The sequence below is a fragment of the Nipponia nippon genome, unplaced genomic scaffold (genome assembly GCF_047370975.1).
Source record: "Nipponia nippon isolate SJK-2023a ecotype South Korea unplaced genomic scaffold, ASM4737097v1 scaffold_11, whole genome shotgun sequence".
Lineage (NCBI taxonomy): Eukaryota > Metazoa > Chordata > Aves > Pelecaniformes > Threskiornithidae > Nipponia > Nipponia nippon.
Window position 1 is genome coordinate 22,252,384 of NW_028262302.1, and position 24,946 is coordinate 22,277,329.

Sequence of the window (24,946 nt, forward strand, 5' to 3'; positions counted from 1 at the left end):
TGTCTTGATTGCAACGTTTTCCTCAGTCCTGGTATATGCCGTTGCTGTCTGATGTGGTAACTTTGGGTCTATTGAACAATGACTTTTATAGTTAGGGAAACTTCAGAGAAATGCTGCATGATCCAAATAAATGATACATGCCTAACACTTATGTGAACAGTCTCTTCAGAGATAATTAGAATTCTCTTTAGAGTAACTGCCAGCAGTTCTTTTTAGAATATTTAAGCCTGCCACAAAGACAGAGAAATGAAGAACATCTCAAGCTGCAGATGGTTAGACAACCAAGTACACTTCCTTTACAACCCAGTTTCTAAATGTTTTGCTGTGTCTGCTTTCCCTGTACTAAGTAGAATATGGAGAGAGAAAATACAGGATGAGAAAACTACTCTAACGAAGCATGTCTGCACATGCAAATGTATAAAACTCAGGGTTGTAATGAGTGAAAAGTCTCCATTACCACCGTATCTAGAAACTGTGCTGTCATTAAGCAGCCACTTCAGCAGACAGCGGGGTATACTCAAACCTTTTGCAAATTCAAGATGGGATTTTCAGAATCAGAACACGGGAACAGGACTATCAGTAACTCATGCTACTCGAATTATTATTCATATGGTGAGTTTATTGTGAATTAAGAATACAGACAGTGCTTTAATGATACATGTGAAGGCTGTCACATATGCACTCTGGTTTTCGTTGTGCACTTGAGAGAAGCATTAATATAAACAAAAAAGCAAATAATTATATACATCTCCTTTCCCAGAAAATCTTTGAAGCAGTGTGGCAGATCATTCTCTGCATTTAACTATCCAGTAAATATATACAGTAAAATTTATTTATCAATATTTTAATAATTATTCTTTGTCAGCATGTTTTCTTTTGGTATCTTAAAAATGTGAATTATTTATATGGTTTTTGGTCTTGAATTTATTCTGTTGGGTTTTTTTAATTCTTTTAAGGCTAAATACGGCCCACCACAATAATAAAAGAATGAGAAGAGAGGAAAAGGTAAAGTGTTAGTGTCTCTATGCTAGTATTTTGTTTTTAATTTGCATTTTAAAATGTTTGTGGAATATACATATTACCTTAGCTGAAATAAAGAAAAATATTTTAATAAGAAAGCAAAAGTAGGTCAGAAAGTCCAAAAACTAAACAGGTAAGTATAGTTCTCATAGTACTAGTTTATACTACATTTTGGAAATAGTCTATAATCTAACCATAATTGTTGTGTTTTTGAGAAGCGTATTTAACAAGTCTTTCTGCTGTCATCGAGCCTTTCAATGGTTTACTTTCATGGTTCAGGTATCTTTTCAGACTTTGCTAAAACTACGGGCTCCTCATACCTGTAATAATTGTTGCCTTTGGGGCAGATTTGAAGAAATCACTATTTTTATTAGTGCACAGTGTAGCACATCCATGTACTTGAAAATTTAAATGTGGTAAATTCTGTTCAACTGTTTCCATGAATATCAGCTCTGGGTTTTGTTTAATTTTCTGTTACTAGAAAATTAAGAACACATTCTTTTCTGTACATGTAGCTTATTTTATTTTCATTGAGGGTTGAGAAAAGACAATCTTCATTTGGTTGTATCTCCAGGAATATTAGATTGACTATCTTTATCTTCCTCCAACAAGATTAGTTCAGTTCTTGCTGAAGATGTCACGATAGTTCGAGAAACTGGAACATCAGATGAGGCTCCATCAATTTCAACTTTTTCACCCTCTGTTGTTTCTTTAGGTGATAAGCTTTCTTGTGCATCAAAAAATACATCAGGTTTATCTGATGGGCTATCTTCATCTGAGATTCTTCCCTCTTTACGACCCATCTCTTCTTTGTCAACAGTCTTAGCCTTTTTGGAAGGAGATGTGAAACCAAGCTTGGGAAATCTAAACCATCCAGTTTTTTCAGTTTGCTTAGAAGAATCATTATCTGATGTGTCAGCAGGTTTCACATCTTCTGGAACTGATTTTTTTACTTCTGTTTTTGCATCTGTGCTTGTTTCATCACCAGAAGATGAAAAGCCAATACTTGGAAGCCAAAATTTGAATCTTCCAGGAGATCTTTTACTCTCAGCCTTTTCTTTTTCACAGGTTATGTCTTTTTCTTTGTCTTCTAGTGCTTCAGCTGCATCCTCATCTTTAGAGAGAGGACCTGCAGTTATTCCCTCTGGTGACTTATCAGGAAGACTCTCTTCAAGTTTACTGGAAGACTTTACTTCAACAAATGTTTTTAACTTTGGCAAACTTACTTCTCCACTAGATTCTTCAGTCTCATTGTGTGATTTGTCAGATAGTTTAAGCTCAGCACTGCCAGTCCTCTGTGCTGCTACTCCGAAGCTTTCATCAGCACATTTAGATTTGCTCACTGATACACCTTCTGTTGAAGATGGCTGCTGGACTAGCACTTCTAAGTTGCTATGTGATTCAGGCAACTTCACTTTGAGCAATGAGAATCCCAAAGTAGCAGTTTTGACTTCTGATGAGAGAATCTCTGATTCTTTCAGTATTTCAGTAGTGTAAATCTCACACCTTTCAATAGCCACATGTTCAGGTTCTACTTTCTCACTCACTTCTTGGCCCTCTACATATGACCAATGAATGTCTTGCCCTGCATTTGAAAGGGAGGACTCTATGGTAGCAGTCATCTGTGCTGTTTTAATGTCAGGTTCAGTCAGTGTTACAATTTTGCTTTTTGCTTTTTGAATACCACGCTCTAGAGCCTCTGGTGTTTCTTCAGGGATAGCAGAGCTTGCTTGCAGTTGCACTACTTCAATGTCAGTACTAGATCCCTTTGGATCTGTTACCATTTTTGACACTGAAACATCAGCTTCAGTTGGGAGAGCTTTGAAAGTGAATCTTGGTATTTTTAGTTTGGGAATTTTTATATTAACTTCTGGGCCACCTTGTGATTTGTCCACTGTTTCCGCTGTTATTCTGGCAGACGCTTCCATATGATCTAGAGCTGGGCTTTTCAGGCCAATAGATCCTTCTGATTTTTGAAACTGCATTTCTGCTGTGCCTATTTCAGTTTTAGATACTGAGTCAGCTTCTGACTTTGACAAATTGATATCATCTTCAAAACCCTTCACTTCTGAATGCAACACTCCAAACTTTGGAATCTTAAACTTGTATGTTTTAATTTTACTTGTTTCTGCTCTATCTTCTACTTGCACTTCCACCCCTGCAGACAAGTCCCTTTCAACACTTTTCACTTGAAATTTCATTTCAGGATCTACTCTAGCAATTTTAACATCCATCTTCACTCCTGGAACTTCTACCTCTAGATCTTCCAGCCTAGCTGTAACATAAGCACCATCTTTTAATCCCTTTGTTGTAAACCATTCACACGTAGGCCTTTTTAATTGGCTTTCTTCACTGTCTTTTCCTATAATTGTCATCTCACCCTTTATCTTTCCTTTTTTAATTACTGCCTCTTGATTTTGAATATCTAGCTCTTCCTTTGGAAGACTAACATCTATTTTCTCCTGCGTTGCATCCAGAGTAATTTCAGCCGATGATAGTTTACATCCTACTCCTGAAGTCTCTAACTTAGTGGAACTTTCTACCTTTGGGACTTCTATATCCTGTGATTTGACTTTATGCTCTTGAAGGGTCAGAGTACATGTAGGAAACCTATTTGTTAAACTGTTGTCTTTGCCAATTTCTGAAGCACTTAGGTATGATTTAGACAATTCTGCTGAAGACACTGTGAATTCTGAAGTATCCATTTTTTGTCCTTCAGCACCACGCTTAACTATGTCTGCATAAGTTTCAGTTTTTGGAATATTCACTCTACTATCTGTTCTTTCTGTGGATAATGAAATATCTCCTTCCATCTTTGACATGCTAACATCAGAACTCTTCACAGAATCTCCTAATTTTGGAATCCCTTCTTTTCCAACAGTAATTTCAGTGACTGGGTGTGGTAATGAGAAGGTATTTTCAGGAATACTTGTTTCAGTTTGTACTTTGGCAGAGGGAATGCCTGCCTGAGCTTTTCCCATACTTCTTTCAATATCAGCATCACCTTTTTTTTCCTTTAAGGATGCCCTGCCAAATGCAGGTATTCTGAATTTTGGCATTTTAAACCATCCCTGATGTTCTTCAGTCTGAACTTCTTCAGCTTTTATTTCATATTCTTCTTTTAATTTTATTTCTTTCTCCTCAAGGCTCTCAATAGTTCCCTCTGTCATTGGTTTAGACACTGACTGGGGGCTTACATCTACCTTTGGAGCTTCAATGCCAGCTGTAGGAACTTGGGGTGTTTTTATCTTATAAACACCTACTCCAGGATCTGACATATCAGATGTAAGTTCTGATGCTGGAACTGCCACAGCAATGTCAGCAATTTCATTTGTCGTTTTTAGCTGAGGTAGCTCAGCTTTTATTTTTGGAGAACTGATCTCTGTCTCTGGGCCTTTCCCTTTTGTTAGGGAGATTCCAAACTTCGGCTTCTGGAATTTAGGCATTTTAATCTTCCCTTCAGGACCTTCCAATTTCATCTTTCTTCCATCTACATCTGATGATCTTTCTGTTACTATTTCAGGGCTCCTCAGTTCAACCGAAGCTTCTCCTTTGGGGAACTTAATATCTGTTTTTTGAATGGTATCTTCATTTGTAGAACTCGATTTTAGGACAACCTGTTGAAAACTCCCCTCTGAGGGAGGCAGAGCAGCATCAGTCTTTGCTGAGCTGACTCCCATTTCAGTTTGGGAGGCTCCAGTTTCTATTTTGGAAAACTCCAGAGTGGGCATCTTAACATCAGCCACTTTTATGCTTATTTGTGCCCCTTCTTCTGTCCTTTCGGAATGACTTCTTTCTATATCAGGTATCTGTATTGAATCATCACCCTCTCCTTCTGTTTTAGGAATAGTAGCATCAGCTTCAACTTTTGGTGAATGAGTCTGAGATTTGGGAACCTTGATCTTGGAGAGTGAAATTTTAGGCATGACAAATTGAGGCTTTTTAATTGGACTTTTTTGTTCAACTTTTCCTGCAGATATTTCCAGATCAAGGGCTGTCCCAATACCTTGATCATCAATTGCAGTTCCTCTCACTTCTGTGTCTGTTCTGCTTGACATTACAGCAAGTTTATGATCTTCCAAATTTTCTCCAGAATCTGGTTTAACACTTGCTTCCTTCTTTGGTGACCAACTGAGGGATGGAAGTTTGAATTTTGGCATTTTGAAATGTCCTTCTTTCTCTTCTCCATCTCCATCTTGCTTTATTTCCCCTTTGATTTTTAATGCTGCATCTGAATCCTGAATAACATTGTCTGTTTTTGGAATAGAAGTATCAGCTGATGGGAGGTGAATATCAGCCTCTGATGTCTTATTGTCAGCTTTGGTCATTTTGACTTTAGGGCTGTAAGTTTCTGTTCCTGTACCACATTCCACCTCCAAATTTGGTGCTTCAACAGCAACGTCAGTTATTTCTACCATTGCTTTTAGTTGGGGAACCTTGACTTCTGATTTGGATTGGCTGACCTCCTTTTCTGACCCTTTCCCTTTGGAATGTGTAATTCCAAACTTTGGCATTTGGAATTTAGACATTTTTGTTTTCCCTTCAGGACCTTCAATTTTTATTTCTAAATCACCTACAGCAATTTCACTTGATGTTGTTTCAACACTTGTGTCAGGACTCTTCACCTCAAGGGAGTCTTCAGTTATCATCTTAATACCTGAGGTGGAGAGGCTGGCATTAGCAGCAGCTGATTTCAATGTCAGGTCATCTTCTTCACATGTAGGAAGTATGACCTCACTTGTAGGCATGCTAGTATCCACTTCTATTTTGAGAGATTTGACTTCTGGTTTGGAAAATTCTGAAGTTGGGACTGTAACTTTTGGCATCTTTATGCCCATTCCTGCCCCTTCTCCACTACTCCCTTTCTCAGATTTCTGTACTGAAACACCTTCTTTTTCTTGTTTGGGACCACAAACATCAGTTTCCATTATGGGCAGAGAGACCTGGACTTTTTGACCCTTAATTTTAGGGAATGAGATCTTTGGCATGATAAATTGGGACTTCTTGTTTCTGTCCTTTTCATCATCTTTTTCTGTTGATGTATCAAATTCCACATGAAGGTATTGATTCTCAGGGGTAGGAAATGTTAATTCAGATTCTGTGTCTCCAGATAAAGTAGACAAAGTGGGTACTTCCAGATGTGCCTCAACTTCAGGAGGAGCAATAGCTTCTTTCTTTGGAGACCAACTAAATGAAGGCAGCTTGAATTTTGATGTTTTAAATTTGTTTTCTTTCTCCTCAGCATCCTTCTCTCCTGAAACTACTTCCTGTTCTGCCTTGCACTCTAAATCTGGGCCACGGATTTCCACTTCTAATTTTGGCATGGTAGCTTCCATTGATGGGAGAATGACATCTGACATCATTGGTACATCCAGAACAACTTCAGGTGAAGGCTTGTGCAGCTTTACATCTAATCCGGCATCAGAGACCTGAGTTGTTTTTTCAGTACCAGTAGCAGTCATATCAGATGTTATCCTTTCCCTTGAAATGTCAGTTTCCACTTTGGAACCAATGTCACTTTCTGATGGTTTTCCCTTAGACCAAGAAATTCCAAATTTTGGTTTTCGGAATTTAGGAATTTTAACTGTAAACTCTGTATCACACACAGATATTTCAGCAGATGATGTTTTCCCTCCTGGCTTCAGACTTCCTTCCTCCAAAGAACCATCTTCATTTAAAATATCAGTATCTATTGATGGAAGATCCTCATCAGCAAGAGACGATATTTTTGATTCAGATTCTGCTAGATTCATTTGATATTTAGTAAGAGTAACATCCCCCTTTGGTAATGGGGAATCCTGTTCGATTTTAGAAGAACCAATATCAACTTTGGAGAAACCCAAGCTAGGAATTCTGAATTTAGTATTTTTAAAGCCAGTATCTCCCTTACTGTCAGGAGGAAGTTTAGATCCAACACTGCCTGAAAGAACAGCAGGAGTTTCTTCTGTTACAGAATAACAAAGAGCTTCTGACACAGAAACTTCAACTCCAGACTTGCTCTTCCCTTTAGGAAGGGAAACCTTAGGCATTCTAAATAGAGAACTTCTAGATTTAGACATCCCATCCTCTTTCCCAGAGGACGAATCTATAACACATTCGAAAGTGGGTACTTGGATCTCGGCCGCGGGCAGGGTCACGTCGACTTCGGCGGTTCCCGAGGGCACCGCCACTTGGGGCTCCTTGAGGCTGACGTCCACATCAGCGGCCGCGGTGCCCTTGGCCTCTCTGCTGCCGCTGGACCAGCCAAAGGAAGGCATGCCGAACTTGGGCATCTTGAACTTGCCGTCCTTGGTCTTCGCGGCCTCCTTCTCTGGGGCTTTTGCTTCCCCTTCGAGGGTGAGGCCCACCTCGGGCGCCTGCAGGTCGACGCCGGCCTTTGGAAGGGTGACGTCGACGGACGGGAGGCTGATGTCCACCTTGGGAGCTTTGATGTCAGCTTTGGGCATTTTGAGGGAGGGCTTCTCCACCTTCCAGCCGGCCCCTTCGGTTTTGGCGCCGGGGACGTCGGCTTTGAGGCCCAGCGCGGGGCCCTCCCCTGCGGCCGTCACGGTGGCGGAGGGGAGGTCGACCTCTGCGGTGGGCAGGCTGACCTCGCCTTCCAGCCCTTCCGCCTTGGGAGGCGACACTCCGAATTTGGGCCTGTCGAACTTGGGCATCTTAAACTTCCCTTTCAGGCCCGCGGCTTCCAGCTCGGCTCCGTCAAGCGAGCCTTCGGCAGAGGGCACTTTGAGGTCTATCTCGGGCGCCTGGAGCTCGAGGGAGCCTTCGACGGAGGGCAGCTTGATGTCGGGGGCCGCGATGCTGACGGTGCCGGCGCCGGCCTTGAGGTCTGCCTCTGGCAGGCTGGCGTCGGCTTTGGGCAGGCTGACGTCTGCGTCCAGTTTGGGAGCCTTGACGGTCGGCTTGGAGAAGACCACGCTGGGCACCTTGACTTTCGGCATGTGTATTTTCATGCCGCCGCCCTCGACTTTGCCGGCAGCCGCCTCCAGGCCGCCTTCGGCGTCGGGGCCCTGCAGGGCGAGTTCGCCCTCCTGGACCTCGGCCTGGGCTTTGGGCAGCGACACCTCGGCCTTGGGCAGGCTGACCTGCACGTGGGGAGCTTTGACTTTGGGCAGCTTGACGCTGGGCATCTTGACGTCGGGCATCTTGAATCGACCTTTCTCGCCCTCTGCTCCGGCAGCCGTCTCGACGGTCACCTCCACGCCGGGCGCTTGGATCTCGGCCGCGGGCAGGGTCACGTCGACTTCGGCGGTTCCCGAGGGCACCGCCACTTGGGGCTCCTTGAGGCTGACGTCCACATCAGCGGCCGCGGTGCCCTTGGCCTCTCTGCTGCCGCTGGACCAGCCAAAGGAAGGCATGCCGAACTTGGGCATCTTGAACTTGCCGTCCTTGGTCTTCGCGGCCTCCTTCTCTGGGGCTTTTGCTTCCCCTTCGAGGGTGAGGCCCACCTCGGGCGCCTGCAGGTCGACGCCGGCCTTTGGAAGGGTGACGTCGACGGACGGGAGGCTGATGTCCACCTTGGGAGCTTTGATGTCAGCTTTGGGCATTTTGAGGGAGGGCTTCTCCACCTTCCAGCCGGCCCCTTCGGTTTTGGCGCCGGGGACGTCGGCTTTGAGGCCCAGCGCGGGGCCCTCCCCTGCGGCCGTCACGGTGGCGGAGGGGAGGTCGACCTCTGCGGTGGGCAGGCTGACCTCGCCTTCCAGCCCTTCCGCCTTGGGAGGCGACACTCCGAATTTGGGCCTGTCGAACTTGGGCATCTTAAACTTCCCTTTCAGGCCCGCGGCTTCCAGCTCGGCTCCGTCAAGCGAGCCTTCGGCAGAGGGCACTTTGAGGTCTATCTCGGGCGCCTGGAGCTCGAGGGAGCCTTCGACGGAGGGCAGCTTGATGTCGGGGGCCGCGATGCTGACGGTGCCGGCGCCGGCCTTGAGGTCTGCCTCTGGCAGGCTGGCGTCGGCTTTGGGCAGGCTGACGTCTGCGTCCAGTTTGGGAGCCTTGACGGTCGGCTTGGAGAAGACCACGCTGGGCACCTTGACTTTCGGCATGTGTATTTTCATGCCGCCGCCCTCGACTTTGCCGGCAGCCGCCTCCAGGCCGCCTTCGGCGTCGGGGCCCTGCAGGGCGAGTTCGCCCTCCTGGACCTCGGCCTGGGCTTTGGGCAGCGACACCTCGGCCTTGGGCAGGCTGACCTGCACGTGGGGAGCTTTGACTTTGGGCAGCTTGACGCTGGGCATCTTGACGTCGGGCATCTTGAATCGACCTTTCTCGCCCTCTGCTCCGGCAGCCGTCTCGACGGTCACCTCCACGCCGGGCGCTTGGATCTCGGCCGCGGGCAGGGTCACGTCGACTTCGGCGGTTCCCGAGGGCACCGCCACTTGGGGCTCCTTGAGGCTGACGTCCACATCAGCGGCCGCGGTGCCCTTGGCCTCTCTGCTGCCGCTGGACCAGCCAAAGGAAGGCATGCCGAACTTGGGCATCTTGAACTTGCCGTCCTTGGTCTTCGCGGCCTCCTTCTCTGGGGCTTTTGCTTCCCCTTCGAGGGTGAGGCCCACCTCGGGCGCCTGCAGGTCGACGCCGGCCTTTGGAAGGGTGACGTCGACGGACGGGAGGCTGATGTCCACCTTGGGAGCTTTGATGTCAGCTTTGGGCATTTTGAGGGAGGGCTTCTCCACCTTCCAGCCGGCCCCTTCGGTTTTGGCGCCGGGGACGTCGGCTTTGAGGCCCAGCGCGGGGCCCTCCCCTGCGGCCGTCACGGTGGCGGAGGGGAGGTCGACCTCTGCGGTGGGCAGGCTGACCTCGCCTTCCAGCCCTTCCGCCTTGGGAGGCGACACTCCGAATTTGGGCCTGTCGAACTTGGGCATCTTAAACTTCCCTTTCAGGCCCGCGGCTTCCAGCTCGGCTCCGTCAAGCGAGCCTTCGGCAGAGGGCACTTTGAGGTCTATCTCGGGCGCCTGGAGCTCGAGGGAGCCTTCGACGGAGGGCAGCTTGATGTCGGGGGCCGCGATGCTGACGGTGCCGGCGCCGGCCTTGAGGTCTGCCTCTGGCAGGCTGGCGTCGGCTTTGGGCAGGCTGACGTCTGCGTCCAGTTTGGGAGCCTTGACGGTCGGCTTGGAGAAGACCACGCTGGGCACCTTGACTTTCGGCATGTGTATTTTCATGCCGCCGCCCTCGACTTTGCCGGCAGCCGCCTCCAGGCCGCCTTCGGCGTCGGGGCCCTGCAGGGCGAGTTCGCCCTCCTGGACCTCGGCCTGGGCTTTGGGCAGCGACACCTCGGCCTTGGGCAGGCTGACCTGCACGTGGGGAGCTTTGACTTTGGGCAGCTTGACGCTGGGCATCTTGACGTCGGGCATCTTGAATCGACCTTTCTCGCCCTCTGCTCCGGCAGCCGTCTCGACGGTCACCTCCACGCCGGGCGCTTGGATCTCGGCCGCGGGCAGGGTCACGTCGACTTCGGCGGTTCCCGAGGGCACCGCCACTTGGGGCTCCTTGAGGCTGACGTCCACATCAGCGGCCGCGGTGCCCTTGGCCTCTCTGCTGCCGCTGGACCAGCCAAAGGAAGGCATGCCGAACTTGGGCATCTTGAACTTGCCGTCCTTGGTCTTCGCGGCCTCCTTCTCTGGGGCTTTTGCTTCCCCTTCGAGGGTGAGGCCCACCTCGGGCGCCTGCAGGTCGACGCCGGCCTTTGGAAGGGTGACGTCGACGGACGGGAGGCTGATGTCCACCTTGGGAGCTTTGATGTCAGCTTTGGGCATTTTGAGGGAGGGCTTCTCCACCTTCCAGCCGGCCCCTTCGGTTTTGGCGCCGGGGACGTCGGCTTTGAGGCCCAGCGCGGGGCCCTCCCCTGCGGCCGTCACGGTGGCGGAGGGGAGGTCGACCTCTGCGGTGGGCAGGCTGACCTCGCCTTCCAGCCCTTCCGCCTTGGGAGGCGACACTCCGAATTTGGGCCTGTCGAACTTGGGCATCTTAAACTTCCCTTTCAGGCCCGCGGCTTCCAGCTCGGCTCCGTCAAGCGAGCCTTCGGCAGAGGGCACTTTGAGGTCTATCTCGGGCGCCTGGAGCTCGAGGGAGCCTTCGACGGAGGGCAGCTTGATGTCGGGGGCCGCGATGCTGACGGTGCCGGCGCCGGCCTTGAGGTCTGCCTCTGGCAGGCTGGCGTCGGCTTTGGGCAGGCTGACGTCTGCGTCCAGTTTGGGAGCCTTGACGGTCGGCTTGGAGAAGACCACGCTGGGCACCTTGACTTTCGGCATGTGTATTTTCATGCCGCCGCCCTCGACTTTGCCGGCAGCCGCCTCCAGGCCGCCTTCGGCGTCGGGGCCCTGCAGGGCGAGTTCGCCCTCCTGGACCTCGGCCTGGGCTTTGGGCAGCGACACCTCGGCCTTGGGCAGGCTGACCTGCACGTGGGGAGCTTTGACTTTGGGCAGCTTGACGCTGGGCATCTTGACGTCGGGCATCTTGAATCGACCTTTCTCGCCCTCTGCTCCGGCAGCCGTCTCGACGGTCACCTCCACGCCGGGCGCTTGGATCTCGGCCGCGGGCAGGGTCACGTCGACTTCGGCGGTTCCCGAGGGCACCGCCACTTGGGGCTCCTTGAGGCTGACGTCCACATCAGCGGCCGCGGTGCCCTTGGCCTCTCTGCTGCCGCTGGACCAGCCAAAGGAAGGCATGCCGAACTTGGGCATCTTGAACTTGCCGTCCTTGGTCTTCGCGGCCTCCTTCTCTGGGGCTTTTGCTTCCCCTTCGAGGGTGAGGCCCACCTCGGGCGCCTGCAGGTCGACGCCGGCCTTTGGAAGGGTGACGTCGACGGACGGGAGGCTGATGTCCACCTTGGGAGCTTTGATGTCAGCTTTGGGCATTTTGAGGGAGGGCTTCTCCACCTTCCAGCCGGCCCCTTCGGTTTTGGCGCCGGGGACGTCGGCTTTGAGGCCCAGCGCGGGGCCCTCCCCTGCGGCCGTCACGGTGGCGGAGGGGAGGTCGACCTCTGCGGTGGGCAGGCTGACCTCGCCTTCCAGCCCTTCCGCCTTGGGAGGCGACACTCCGAATTTGGGCCTGTCGAACTTGGGCATCTTAAACTTCCCTTTCAGGCCCGCGGCTTCCAGCTCGGCTCCGTCAAGCGAGCCTTCGGCAGAGGGCACTTTGAGGTCTATCTCGGGCGCCTGGAGCTCGAGGGAGCCTTCGACGGAGGGCAGCTTGATGTCGGGGGCCGCGATGCTGACGGTGCCGGCGCCGGCCTTGAGGTCTGCCTCTGGCAGGCTGGCGTCGGCTTTGGGCAGGCTGACGTCTGCGTCCAGTTTGGGAGCCTTGACGGTCGGCTTGGAGAAGACCACGCTGGGCACCTTGACTTTCGGCATGTGTATTTTCATGCCGCCGCCCTCGACTTTGCCGGCAGCCGCCTCCAGGCCGCCTTCGGCGTCGGGGCCCTGCAGGGCGAGTTCGCCCTCCTGGACCTCGGCCTGGGCTTTGGGCAGCGACACCTCGGCCTTGGGCAGGCTGACCTGCACGTGGGGAGCTTTGACTTTGGGCAGCTTGACGCTGGGCATCTTGACGTCGGGCATCTTGAATCGACCTTTCTCGCCCTCTGCTCCGGCAGCCGTCTCGACGGTCACCTCCACGCCGGGCGCTTGGATCTCGGCCGCGGGCAGGGTCACGTCGACTTCGGCGGTTCCCGAGGGCACCGCCACTTGGGGCTCCTTGAGGCTGACGTCCACATCAGCGGCCGCGGTGCCCTTGGCCTCTCTGCTGCCGCTGGACCAGCCAAAGGAAGGCATGCCGAACTTGGGCATCTTGAACTTGCCGTCCTTGGTCTTCGCGGCCTCCTTCTCTGGGGCTTTTGCTTCCCCTTCGAGGGTGAGGCCCACCTCGGGCGCCTGCAGGTCGACGCCGGCCTTTGGAAGGGTGACGTCGACGGACGGGAGGCTGATGTCCACCTTGGGAGCTTTGATGTCAGCTTTGGGCATTTTGAGGGAGGGCTTCTCCACCTTCCAGCCGGCCCCTTCGGTTTTGGCGCCGGGGACGTCGGCTTTGAGGCCCAGCGCGGGGCCCTCCCCTGCGGCCGTCACGGTGGCGGAGGGGAGGTCGACCTCTGCGGTGGGCAGGCTGACCTCGCCTTCCAGCCCTTCCGCCTTGGGAGGCGACACTCCGAATTTGGGCCTGTCGAACTTGGGCATCTTAAACTTCCCTTTCAGGCCCGCGGCTTCCAGCTCGGCTCCGTCAAGCGAGCCTTCGGCAGAGGGCACTTTGAGGTCTATCTCGGGCGCCTGGAGCTCGAGGGAGCCTTCGACGGAGGGCAGCTTGATGTCGGGGGCCGCGATGCTGACGGTGCCGGCGCCGGCCTTGAGGTCTGCCTCTGGCAGGCTGGCGTCGGCTTTGGGCAGGCTGACGTCTGCGTCCAGTTTGGGAGCCTTGACGGTCGGCTTGGAGAAGACCACGCTGGGCACCTTGACTTTCGGCATGTGTATTTTCATGCCGCCGCCCTCGACTTTGCCGGCAGCCGCCTCCAGGCCGCCTTCGGCGTCGGGGCCCTGCAGGGCGAGTTCGCCCTCCTGGACCTCGGCCTGGGCTTTGGGCAGCGACACCTCGGCCTTGGGCAGGCTGACCTGCACGTGGGGAGCTTTGACTTTGGGCAGCTTGACGCTGGGCATCTTGACGTCGGGCATCTTGAATCGACCTTTCTCGCCCTCTGCTCCGGCAGCCGTCTCGACGGTCACCTCCACGCCGGGCGCTTGGATCTCGGCCGCGGGCAGGGTCACGTCGACTTCGGCGGTTCCCGAGGGCACCGCCACTTGGGGCTCCTTGAGGCTGACGTCCACATCAGCGGCCGCGGTGCCCTTGGCCTCTCTGCTGCCGCTGGACCAGCCAAAGGAAGGCATGCCGAACTTGGGCATCTTGAACTTGCCGTCCTTGGTCTTCGCGGCCTCCTTCTCTGGGGCTTTTGCTTCCCCTTCGAGGGTGAGGCCCACCTCGGGCGCCTGCAGGTCGACGCCGGCCTTTGGAAGGGTGACGTCGACGGACGGGAGGCTGATGTCCACCTTGGGAGCTTTGATGTCAGCTTTGGGCATTTTGAGGGAGGGCTTCTCCACCTTCCAGCCGGCCCCTTCGGTTTTGGCGCCGGGGACGTCGGCTTTGAGGCCCAGCGCGGGGCCCTCCCCTGCGGCCGTCACGGTGGCGGAGGGGAGGTCGACCTCTGCGGTGGGCAGGCTGACCTCGCCTTCCAGCCCTTCCGCCTTGGGAGGCGACACTCCGAATTTGGGCCTGTCGAACTTGGGCATCTTAAACTTCCCTTTCAGGCCCGCGGCTTCCAGCTCGGCTCCGTCAAGCGAGCCTTCGGCAGAGGGCACTTTGAGGTCTATCTCGGGCGCCTGGAGCTCGAGGGAGCCTTCGACGGAGGGCAGCTTGATGTCGGGGGCCGCGATGCTGACGGTGCCGGCGCCGGCCTTGAGGTCTGCCTCTGGCAGGCTGGCGTCGGCTTTGGGCAGGCTGACGTCTGCGTCCAGTTTGGGAGCCTTGACGGTCGGCTTGGAGAAGACCACGCTGGGCACCTTGACTTTCGGCATGTGTATTTTCATGCCGCCGCCCTCGACTTTGCCGGCAGCCGCCTCCAGGCCGCCTTCGGCGTCGGGGCCCTGCAGGGCGAGTTCGCCCTCCTGGACCTCGGCCTGGGCTTTGGGCAGCGACACCTCGGCCTTGGGCAGGCTGACCTGCACGTGGGGAGCTTTGACTTTGGGCAGCTTGACGCTGGGCATCTTGACGTCGGGCATCTTGAATCGACCTTTCTCGCCCTCTGCTCCGGCAGCCGTCTCGACGGTCACCTCCACGCCGGGCGCTTGGATCTCGGCCGCGGGCAGGGTCACGTCGACTTCGGCGGTTCCCGAGGGCACCGCCACTTGGGGCTCCTTGAGGCTGACGTCCACATCAGCGGCCGCGGTGCCCTTGGCCTCTCTGCTGCCGCTGGACCAGCCAAAGGAAGGCATGCCGAACTTGGGCATCTTGAACTTGCCGTCCTTGGTCTTCGCGGCCTCCTTCTCTGGGGCTTTTGCTTCCCCTTCGAGGGTGAGGCCCACCTCGGGCGCCTGCAGGTCGACGCCGGCCTTTGGAAGGGTGACGTCGACGGACGGGAGGCTGATGTCCACCTTGGGAGCTTTGATGTCAGCTTTGGGCATTTTGAGGGAGGGCTTCTCCACCTTCCAGCCGGCCCCTTCGGTTTTGGCGCCGGGGACGTCGGCTTTGAGGCCCAGCGCGGGGCCCTCCCCTGCGGCCGTCACGGTGGCGGAGGGGAGGTCGACCTCTGCGGTGGGCAGGCTGACCTCGCCTTCCAGCCCTTCCGCCTTGGGAGGCGACACTCCGAATTTGGGCCTGTCGAACTTGGGCATCTTAAACTTCCCTTTCAGGCCCGCGGCTTCCAGCTCGGCTCCGTCAAGCGAGCCTTCGGCAGAGGGCACTTTGAGGTCTATCTCGGGCGCCTGGAGCTCGAGGGAGCCTTCGACGGAGGGCAGCTTGATGTCGGGGGCCGCGATGCTGACGGTGCCGGCGCCGGCCTTGAGGTCTGCCTCTGGCAGGCTGGCGTCGGCTTTGGGCAGGCTGACGTCTGCGTCCAGTTTGGGAGCCTTGACGGTCGGCTTGGAGAAGACCACGCTGGGCACCTTGACTTTCGGCATGTGTATTTTCATGCCGCCGCCCTCGACTTTGCCGGCAGCCGCCTCCAGGCCGCCTTCGGCGTCGGGGCCCTGCAGGGCGAGTTCGCCCTCCTGGACCTCGGCCTGGGCTTTGGGCAGCGACACCTCGGCCTTGGGCAGGCTGACCTGCACGTGGGGAGCTTTGACTTTGGGCAGCTTGACGCTGGGCATCTTGACGTCGGGCATCTTGAATCGACCTTTCTCGCCCTCTGCTCCGGCAGCCGTCTCGACGGTCACCTCCACGCCGGGCGCTTGGATCTCGGCCGCGGGCAGGGTCACGTCGACTTCGGCGGTTCCCGAGGGCACCGCCACTTGGGGCTCCTTGAGGCTGACGTCCACATCAGCGGCCGCGGTGCCCTTGGCCTCTCTGCTGCCGCTGGACCAGCCAAAGGAAGGCATGCCGAACTTGGGCATCTTGAACTTGCCGTCCTTGGTCTTCGCGGCCTCCTTCTCTGGGGCTTTTGCTTCCCCTTCGAGGGTGAGGCCCACCTCGGGCGCCTGCAGGTCGACGCCGGCCTTTGGAAGGGTGACGTCGACGGACGGGAGGCTGATGTCCACCTTGGGAGCTTTGATGTCAGCTTTGGGCATTTTGAGGGAGGGCTTCTCCACCTTCCAGCCGGCCCCTTCGGTTTTGGCGCCGGGGACGTCGGCTTTGAGGCCCAGCGCGGGGCCCTCCCCTGCGGCCGTCACGGTGGCGGAGGGGAGGTCGACCTCTGCGGTGGGCAGGCTGACCTCGCCTTCCAGCCCTTCCGCCTTGGGAGGCGACACTCCGAATTTGGGCCTGTCGAACTTGGGCATCTTAAACTTCCCTTTCAGGCCCGCGGCTTCCAGCTCGGCTCCGTCAAGCGAGCCTTCGGCAGAGGGCACTTTGAGGTCTATCTCGGGCGCCTGGAGCTCGAGGGAGCCTTCGACGGAGGGCAGCTTGATGTCGGGGGCCGCGATGCTGACGGTGCCGGCGCCGGCCTTGAGGTCTGCCTCTGGCAGGCTGGCGTCGGCTTTGGGCAGGCTGACGTCTGCGTCCAGTTTGGGAGCCTTGACGGTCGGCTTGGAGAAGACCACGCTGGGCACCTTGACTTTCGGCATGTGTATTTTCATGCCGCCGCCCTCGACTTTGCCGGCAGCCGCCTCCAGGCCGCCTTCGGCGTCGGGGCCCTGCAGGGCGAGTTCGCCCTCCTGGACCTCGGCCTGGGCTTTGGGCAGCGACACCTCGGCCTTGGGCAGGCTGACCTGCACGTGGGGAGCTTTGACTTTGGGCAGCTTGACGCTGGGCATCTTGACGTCGGGCATCTTGAATCGACCTTTCTCGCCCTCTGCTCCGGCAGCCGTCTCGACGGTCACCTCCACGCCGGGCGCTTGGATCTCGGCCGCGGGCAGGGTCACGTCGACTTCGGCGGTTCCCGAGGGCACCGCCACTTGGGGCTCCTTGAGGCTGACGTCCACATCAGCGGCCGCGGTGCCCTTGGCCTCTCTGCTGCCGCTGGACCAGCCAAAGGAAGGCATGCCGAACTTGGGCATCTTGAACTTGCCGTCCTTGGTCTTCGCGGCCTCCTTCTCTGGGGCTTTTGCTTCCCCTTCGAGGGTGAGGCCCACCTCGGGCGCCTGCAGGTCGACGCCGGCCTTTGGAAGGGTGACGTCGACGGACGGGAGGCTGATGTCCACCTTGGGAGCTTTGATGTCAGCTTTGGGCATTTTGAGGGAGGGCTTCTCCACCTTCCAGCCGGCCCCTTCGGTTTTGGCGCCGGGGACGTCGGCTTTGAGGCCCAGCGCGGGGCCCTCCCCTGCGGCCGTCACGGTGGCGGAGGGGAGGTCGACCTCTGCGGTGGGCAGGCTGACCTCGCCTTCCAGCCCTTCCGCCTTGGGAGGCGACACTCCGAATTTGGGCCTGTCGAACTTGGGCATCTTAAACTTCCCTTTCAGGCCCGCGGCTTCCAGCTCGGCTCCGTCAAGCGAGCCTTCGGCAGAGGGCACTTTGAGGTCTATCTCGGGCGCCTGGAGCTCGAGGGAGCCTTCGACGGAGGGCAGCTTGATGTCGGGGGCCGCGATGCTGACGGTGCCGGCGCCGGCCTTGAGGTCTGCCTCTGGCAGGCTGGCGTCGGCTTTGGGCAGGCTGACGTCTGCGTCCAGTTTGGGAGCCTTGACGGTCGGCTTGGAGAAGACCACGCTGGGCACCTTGACTTTCGGCATGTGTATTTTCATGCCGCCGCCCTCGACTTTGCCGGCAGCCGCCTCCAGGCCGCCTTCGGCGTCGGGGCCCTGCAGGGCGAGTTCGCCCTCCTGGACCTCGGCCTGGGCTTTGGGCAGCGACACCTCGGCCTTGGGCAGGCTGACCTGCACGTGGGGAGCTTTGACTTTGGGCAGCTTGACGCTGGGCATCTTGACGTCGGGCATCTTGAATCGACCTTTCTCGCCCTCTGCTCCGGCAGCCGTCTCGACGGTCACCTCCACGCCGGGCGCTTGGATCTCGGCCGCGGGCAGGGTCACGTCGACTTCGGCGGTTCCCGAGGGCACCGCCACTTGGGGCTCCTTGAGGCTGACGTCCACATCAGCGGCCGCGGTGCCCTTGGCCTCTCTGCTGCCGCTGGACCAGCCAAAGGAAGGCATGCCGAACTTGGGCATCTTGAACTTGCCGTCCTTGGTCTTCGCGGCCTCCTTCTCTGGGGCTTTTGCTTCCCCTTCGAGGGTGAGGCCCACCTCGGGCGCCTGCAGGTCGACGCCGGCCTTTGGAAGGGTGACGTCGACGGACGGGAGGCTGATGTCCACCTTGGGAGCTTTGATGTCAGCTTTGGGCATTTTGAGGGAGGGCTTCTCCACCTTCCAGCCGGCCCCTTCGGTTTTGGCGCCGGGGACGTCGGCTTTGAGGCCCAGCGCGGGGCCCTCCCCTGCGGCCGTCACGGTGGCGGAGGGGAGGTCGACCTCTGCGGTGGGCAGGCTGACCTCGCCTTCCAGCCCTTCCGCCTTGGGAGGCGACACTCCGAATTTGGGCCTGTCGAACTTGGGCATCTTAAACTTCCCTTTCAGGCCCGCGGCTTCCAGCTCGGCTCCGTCAAGCGAGCCTTCGGCAGAGGGCACTTTGAGGTCTATCTCGGGCGCCTGGAGCTCGAGGGAGCCTTCGACGGAGGGCAGCTTGATGTCGGGGGCCGCGATGCTGACGGTGCCGGCGCCGGCCTTGAGGTCTGCCTCTGGCAGGCTGGCGTCGGCTTTGGGCAGGCTGACGTCTGCGTCCAGTTTGGGAGCCTTGACGGTCGGCTTGGAGAAGACCACGCTGGGCACCTTGACTTTCGGCATGTGTATTTTCATGCCGCCGCCCTCGACTTTGCCGGCAGCCGCCTCCAGGCCGCCTTCGGCGTCGGGGCCCTGCAGGGCGAGTTCGCCCTCCTGGACCTCGGCCTGGGCTTTGGGCAGCGACACCTCGGCCTTGGGCAGGCTGACCTGCACGTGGGGAGCTTTGACTTTGGGCAGCTTGACGCTGGGCATCTTGACGTCGGGCATCTTGAATCGACCTTTCTCGCCCTCTGCTCCGGCAGCCGTCTCGACGGTCACCTCCACGCCGGGCGCTTGGATCTCGGCCGCGGGCAGGGTCACGTCGACTTCGGCGGTTCCCGAGGGCACCGCCACTTGGGGCTCCTTGAGGCTGACGTCCACATCAGCGGCCGCGGTGCCCTTGGCCTCTCTGCTGCCGCTGGACCAGCCAAAGGAAGGCATGCCGAACTTGGGCATCTTGAACTTGCCGTCCTTGGTCTTCGCGGCCTCCTTCTCTGGGGCTTTTGCTTCCCCTTCGAGGGTGAGGCCCACCTCGGGCGCCTGCAGGTCGACGCCGGCCTTTGGAAGGGTGACGTCGACGGACGGGAGGCTGATGTCCACCTTGGGAGCTTTGATGTCAGCTTTGGGCATTTTGAGGGAGGGCTTCTCCACCTTCCAGCCGGCCCCTTCGGTTTTGGCGCCGGGGACGTCGGCTTTGAGGCCCAGCGCGGGGCCCTCCCCTGCGGCCGTCACGGTGGCGGAGGGGAGGTCGACCTCTGCGGTGGGCAGGCTGACCTCGCCTTCCAGCCCTTCCGCCTTGGGAGGCGACACTCCGAATTTGGGCCTGTCGAACTTGGGCATCTTAAACTTCCCTTTCAGGCCCGCGGCTTCCAGCTCGGCTCCGTCAAGCGAGCCTTCGGCAGAGGGCACTTTGAGGTCTATCTCGGGCGCCTGGAGCTCGAGGGAGCCTTCGACGGAGGGCAGCTTGATGTCGGGGGCCGCGATGCTGACGGTGCCGGCGCCGGCCTTGAGGTCTGCCTCTGGCAGGCTGGCGTCGGCTTTGGGCAGGCTGACGTCTGCGTCCAGTTTGGGAGCCTTGACGGTCGGCTTGGAGAAGACCACGCTGGGCACCTTGACTTTCGGCATGTGTATTTTCATGCCGCCGCCCTCGACTTTGCCGGCAGCCGCCTCCAGGCCGCCTTCGGCGTCGGGGCCCTGCAGGGCGAGTTCGCCCTCCTGGACCTCGGCCTGGGCTTTGGGCAGCGACACCTCGGCCTTGGGCAGGCTGACCTGCACGTGGGGAGCTTTGACTTTGGGCAGCTTGACGCTGGGCATCTTGACGTCGGGCATCTTGAATCGACCTTTCTCGCCCTCTGCTCCGGCAGCCGTCTCGACGGTCACCTCCACGCCGGGCGCTTGGATCTCGGCCGCGGGCAGGGTCACGTCGACTTCGGCGGTTCCCGAGGGCACCGCCACTTGGGGCTCCTTGAGGCTGACGTCCACATCAGCGGCCGCGGTGCCCTTGGCCTCTCTGCTGCCGCTGGACCAGCCAAAGGAAGGCATGCCGAACTTGGGCATCTTGAACTTGCCGTCCTTGGTCTTCGCGGCCTCCTTCTCTGGGGCTTTTGCTTCCCCTTCGAGGGTGAGGCCCACCTCGGGCGCCTGCAGGTCGACGCCGGCCTTTGGAAGGGTGACGTCGACGGACGGGAGGCTGATGTCCACCTTGGGAGCTTTGATGTCAGCTTTGGGCATTTTGAGGGAGGGCTTCTCCACCTTCCAGCCGGCCCCTTCGGTTTTGGCGCCGGGGACGTCGGCTTTGAGGCCCAGCGCGGGGCCCTCCCCTGCGGCCGTCACGGTGGCGGAGGGGAGGTCGACCTCTGCGGTGGGCAGGCTGACCTCGCCTTCCAGCCCTTCCGCCTTGGGAGGCGACACTCCGAATTTGGGCCTGTCGAACTTGGGCATCTTAAACTTCCCTTTCAGGCCCGCGGCTTCCAGCTCGGCTCCGTCAAGCGAGCCTTCGGCAGAGGGCACTTTGAGGTCTATCTCGGGCGCCTGGAGCTCGAGGGAGCCTTCGACGGAGGGCAGCTTGATGTCGGGGGCCGCGATGCTGACGGTGCCGGCGCCGGCCTTGAGGTCTGCCTCTGGCAGGCTGGCGTCGGCTTTGGGCAGGCTGATGTCTGCGTCCAGTTTGGGAGCCTTGACGGTCGGCTTGGAGAAGACCACGCTGGGCACCTTGACTTTCGGCATGTGTATTTTCATGCCGCCGCCCTCGACTTTGCCGGCAGCCGCCTCCAGGCCGCCTTCGGCGTCGGGGCCCTGCAGGGCGAGTTCGCCCTCCTGGACCTCGGCCTGGGCTTTGGGCAGCGACACCTCGGCCTTGGGCAGGCTGACCTGCACGTGGGGAGCTTTGACTTTGGGCAGCTTGACGCTGGGCATCTTGACGTCGGGCATCTTGAATCGACCTTTCTCGCCCTCTGCTCCGGCAGCCGTCTCGACGGTCACCTCCACGCCGGGCGCTTGGATCTCGGCCGCGGGCAGGGTCACGTCGACTTCGGCGGTTCCCGAGGGCACCGCCACTTGGGGCTCCTTGAGGCTGACGTCCACATCAGCGGCCGCGGTGCCCTTGGCCTCTCTGCTGCCGCTGGACCAGCCAAAGGAAGGCATGCCGAACTTGGGCATCTTGAACTTGCCGTCCTTGGTCTTCGCGGCCTCCTTCTCTGGGGCTTTTGCTTCCCCTTCGAGGGTGAGGCCCACCTCGGGTGCCTGCAGGTCGACGCCGGCCTTTGGAAGGGTGACGTTGACGGACGGGAGGCTGATGTCCACCTTGGGAGCTTTGATGTCAGCTTTGGGCATTTTGAGGGAGGGCTTCTCCACCTTCCAGCCGGCCCCTTCGGTTTTGGCGCCGGGGACGTCGGCTTTGAGGCCCAGCGCGGGGCCCTCCCCTGCGGCCGTCACGGTGGCGGAGGGGAGGTCGACCTCTGCGGTGGGCAGGCTGACCTCGCCTTCCAGCCCTTCCGCCTTGGGAGGCGACACTCCGAATTTGGGCCTGTCGAACTTGGGCATCTTAAACTTCCCTTTCAGGCCCGCGGCTTCCAGCTCGGCTCCGTCAAGCGAGCCTTCGGCAGAGGGCACTTTGAGGTCTATCTCGGGCGCCTGGAGCTCGAGGGAGCCTTCGACGGAGGGCAGCTTGATGTCGGGGGCCGCGATGCTGACGGTGCCGGCGCCGGCCTTGAGGTCTGCCTCTGGCAGGCTGGCGTCGGCTTTGGGCAGGCTGACGTCTGCGTCCAGTTTGGGAGCCTTGACGGTCGGCTTGGAGAAGACCACGCTGGGCACCTTGACTTTCGGCATGTGTATTTTCATGCCGCCGCCCTCGACTTTGCCGGCAGCCGCCTCCAGGCCGCCTTCGGCGTCGGGGCCCTGCAGGGCGAGTTCGCCCTCCTGGACCTCGGCCTGGGCTTTGGGCAGCGACACCTCGGCCTTGGGCAGGCTGACCTGCACGTGGGGAGCTTTGACTTTGGGCAGCTTGACGCTGGGCATCTTGACGTCGGGCATCTTGAATCGACCTTTCTCGCCCTCTGCTCCGGCAGCCGTCTCGACGGTCACCTCCACGCCGGGCGCTTGGATCTCGGCCGCGGGCAGGGTCACGTCGACTTCGGCGGTTCCCGAGGGCACCGCCACTTGGGGCTCCTTGAGGCTGACGTCCACATCAGCGGCCGCGGTGCCCTTGGCCTCTCTGCTGCCGCTGGACCAGCCAAAGGAAGGCATGCCGAACTTGGGCATCTTGAACTTGCCGTCCTTGGTCTTCGCGGCCTCCTTCTCTGGGGCTTTTGCTTCCCCTTCGAGGGTGAGGCCCACCTCGGGCGCCTGCAGGTCGACGCCGGCCTTTGGAAGGGTGACGTCGACGGACGGGAGGCTGATGTCCACCTTGGGAGCTTTGATGTCAGCTTTGGGCATTTTGAGGGAGGGCTTCTCCACCTTCCAGCCAGCCCCTTCGGTTTTGGCGCCGGGGACGTCGGCTTTGAGGCCCAGCTTGGCGTCCTCTTCTGTGGCCATCAGCACTTGGGAGACTTCTGTTTTCTTTTTTGAGAGACTCAGTTCACCCTTTATTATATCCGTATCAGGTTTGGTATGCAGTATTTCTCCTTCTTTTTCTTCTATATGATTTTCCGTTGAGGAAGTTTTTACAGTTAGACCTTTCATACTTGGCAGTGTGAATTCTGGCAATTGTCTTATATCCTTGTCATTTATTTTTCCTTTTGAGAGTCCCATTTCAATTTCAGCACTTGGAATCTTCATTTGTTCTGGTGATTCACTCGTCTTTGTTTTTGCACCTGCTTCTACGGATGGCACTTTTCCTTCTCTGTCGCTTACCTGACTTTCAGTTTGCCCTGTCTCATCCTTTGTAGTTACCCAAGTAAATGTAGGTAATTTAAACTTTGGCAGTCTGAATTTACTTTCTTTTCCCTCTATATCCTTTTCTCCTGTCTTCACGCCAATGTCCATCTTCAAAGTTTTATCACTTTTGGGCGTGCCATCTTCTTCTGTCTGTGCCTTTTTCACGATATCTACTGATTCAACTCTGCTTTCTTCTCTTGGTAATTTCATGTCAGCTTTAGGTGTTTTGGCCATTTTGAATGATGGCATTTGTAGTTTCCAAGTAGATGCTTCTGATTCTGCATCAGGCTTATGAGGTTTTACATCCAAATTCCTGCTGTCCTCTGAACTTGTATCAGCTGTTGTTTCTGGTACTGAATGTAAAACATCACTTTCCGGTTTGTTGCTTTCAGTCTCTGGCTCTTTTCTTTTGGGCACTGAAATTCCAAATTTTGTTTTCTGAATTGTTAGTATGTGTGTGTCATCTTCTGCTTGTTTTTCTCCTTTTTCCAGTGTGTCAGATGTTGTGTGTAATTCTGCTTTAGCAGTGCCTATTTCTAGACCTTTTACCTGTATAGTTCCTTGTGCTGTGGGACCCATCACATCTATGTTAATTCCACTTTCTCCTTCTGTTTTATCTGCTGTTCTTTTCTGTTTCTTTTTTCGGGATTTTGATGAGGCTTGTGGTGTTTGTTTAGTCGGGCTTTCTTTCAGATCAGGTGTTTCTAAACTGGGCTTTGGTATCTGTGTTGTTATAGCTGGTACCTCAGGTACAGTAAATTTTGATGTTGATTCCTTTTCTTTTTCTTCTTTAATGCTTATTTCAACTTCAGGGCATTTTTTTGCCTGAGATGGAATGCCATTTTTCAGATCTTTTAAGTCTTTCATTGAAGTTTCATGTACCTCCCCTGTTTTAATTTCATAAGCAGGAGACGTGGTATATTCAACAGTTAGTATTTCGGGATTTTCCAGGCTGATATCTTCTTTATGTATTTTTTCTCTTTCAGATAGCAGTGTAGTTTTTATTTCTTTTTTTTGCTTGTCTTGTGTTTCTGGTTTGGATCTGTGCATTTTGAATCCAATGCTAGGGAACTTCAGTTTCTTTTGGCTTCCTTTTTTTTCTTTGATATGGACTTCTTGTTGAAATTGAGACTCTGTGTCTGTGCTTGTAGGGGAAATATCCTGTATAGCAGGCTCATATGCATCTGATGTACTATGAGATCTTCTGTGCCCCAGTATCTTTTTATTTTTAATTGACTGGAATTTTGGCCATGATAATCTATCTTTTTTAGGTCTCTTGCTTCTTCCTACTCTTTGGCTTACAATTAATGTTTCCCTGTCTTCTTCTGAAACGGCTTTTCCTGAAACATGCAGTGTTTCTTCAGGAATGCTCTCACTGAGTTCTTTTTCCTGAAAGAACAAATAGTAGTCAGAAGATTAAAAGTAAACTAAATAAAGATGCAACACGAAATAAAATACAAAATATAAAGTATGTAGAAAAAGGTGCTTTTTGTTCACAATATGTACTTGTTACATTAAAAAATCCTGAAAAATCTGTATATAATTCAGGCAGAAATTACATAAAACAAATGGATTATATGACTGTAATGTGTGGATTTTTGAAGGTTTATGTTCTTTGCAAAACG

General features: G+C 55.9%; 1 protein-coding gene across 1 annotated transcript in view; it reads right to left on the minus strand.

Annotated features, from left to right (window-relative positions):
• Positions 1-598: 598 nt before the first annotated feature.
• Positions 599-24,946, minus strand: part of AHNAK2 (AHNAK nucleoprotein 2) — a 55,448-nt gene continuing 31,100 nt past the window's right edge. Inside the window, exon 7 of the mRNA XM_009468627.2 lies at positions 599-24,710. Within this exon, the coding sequence (XP_009466902.2) occupies positions 1,575-24,710 (23,136 nt within the window). The 3' untranslated portion in view covers positions 599-1,574. The remainder of the gene's footprint in view (positions 24,711-24,946) is intronic.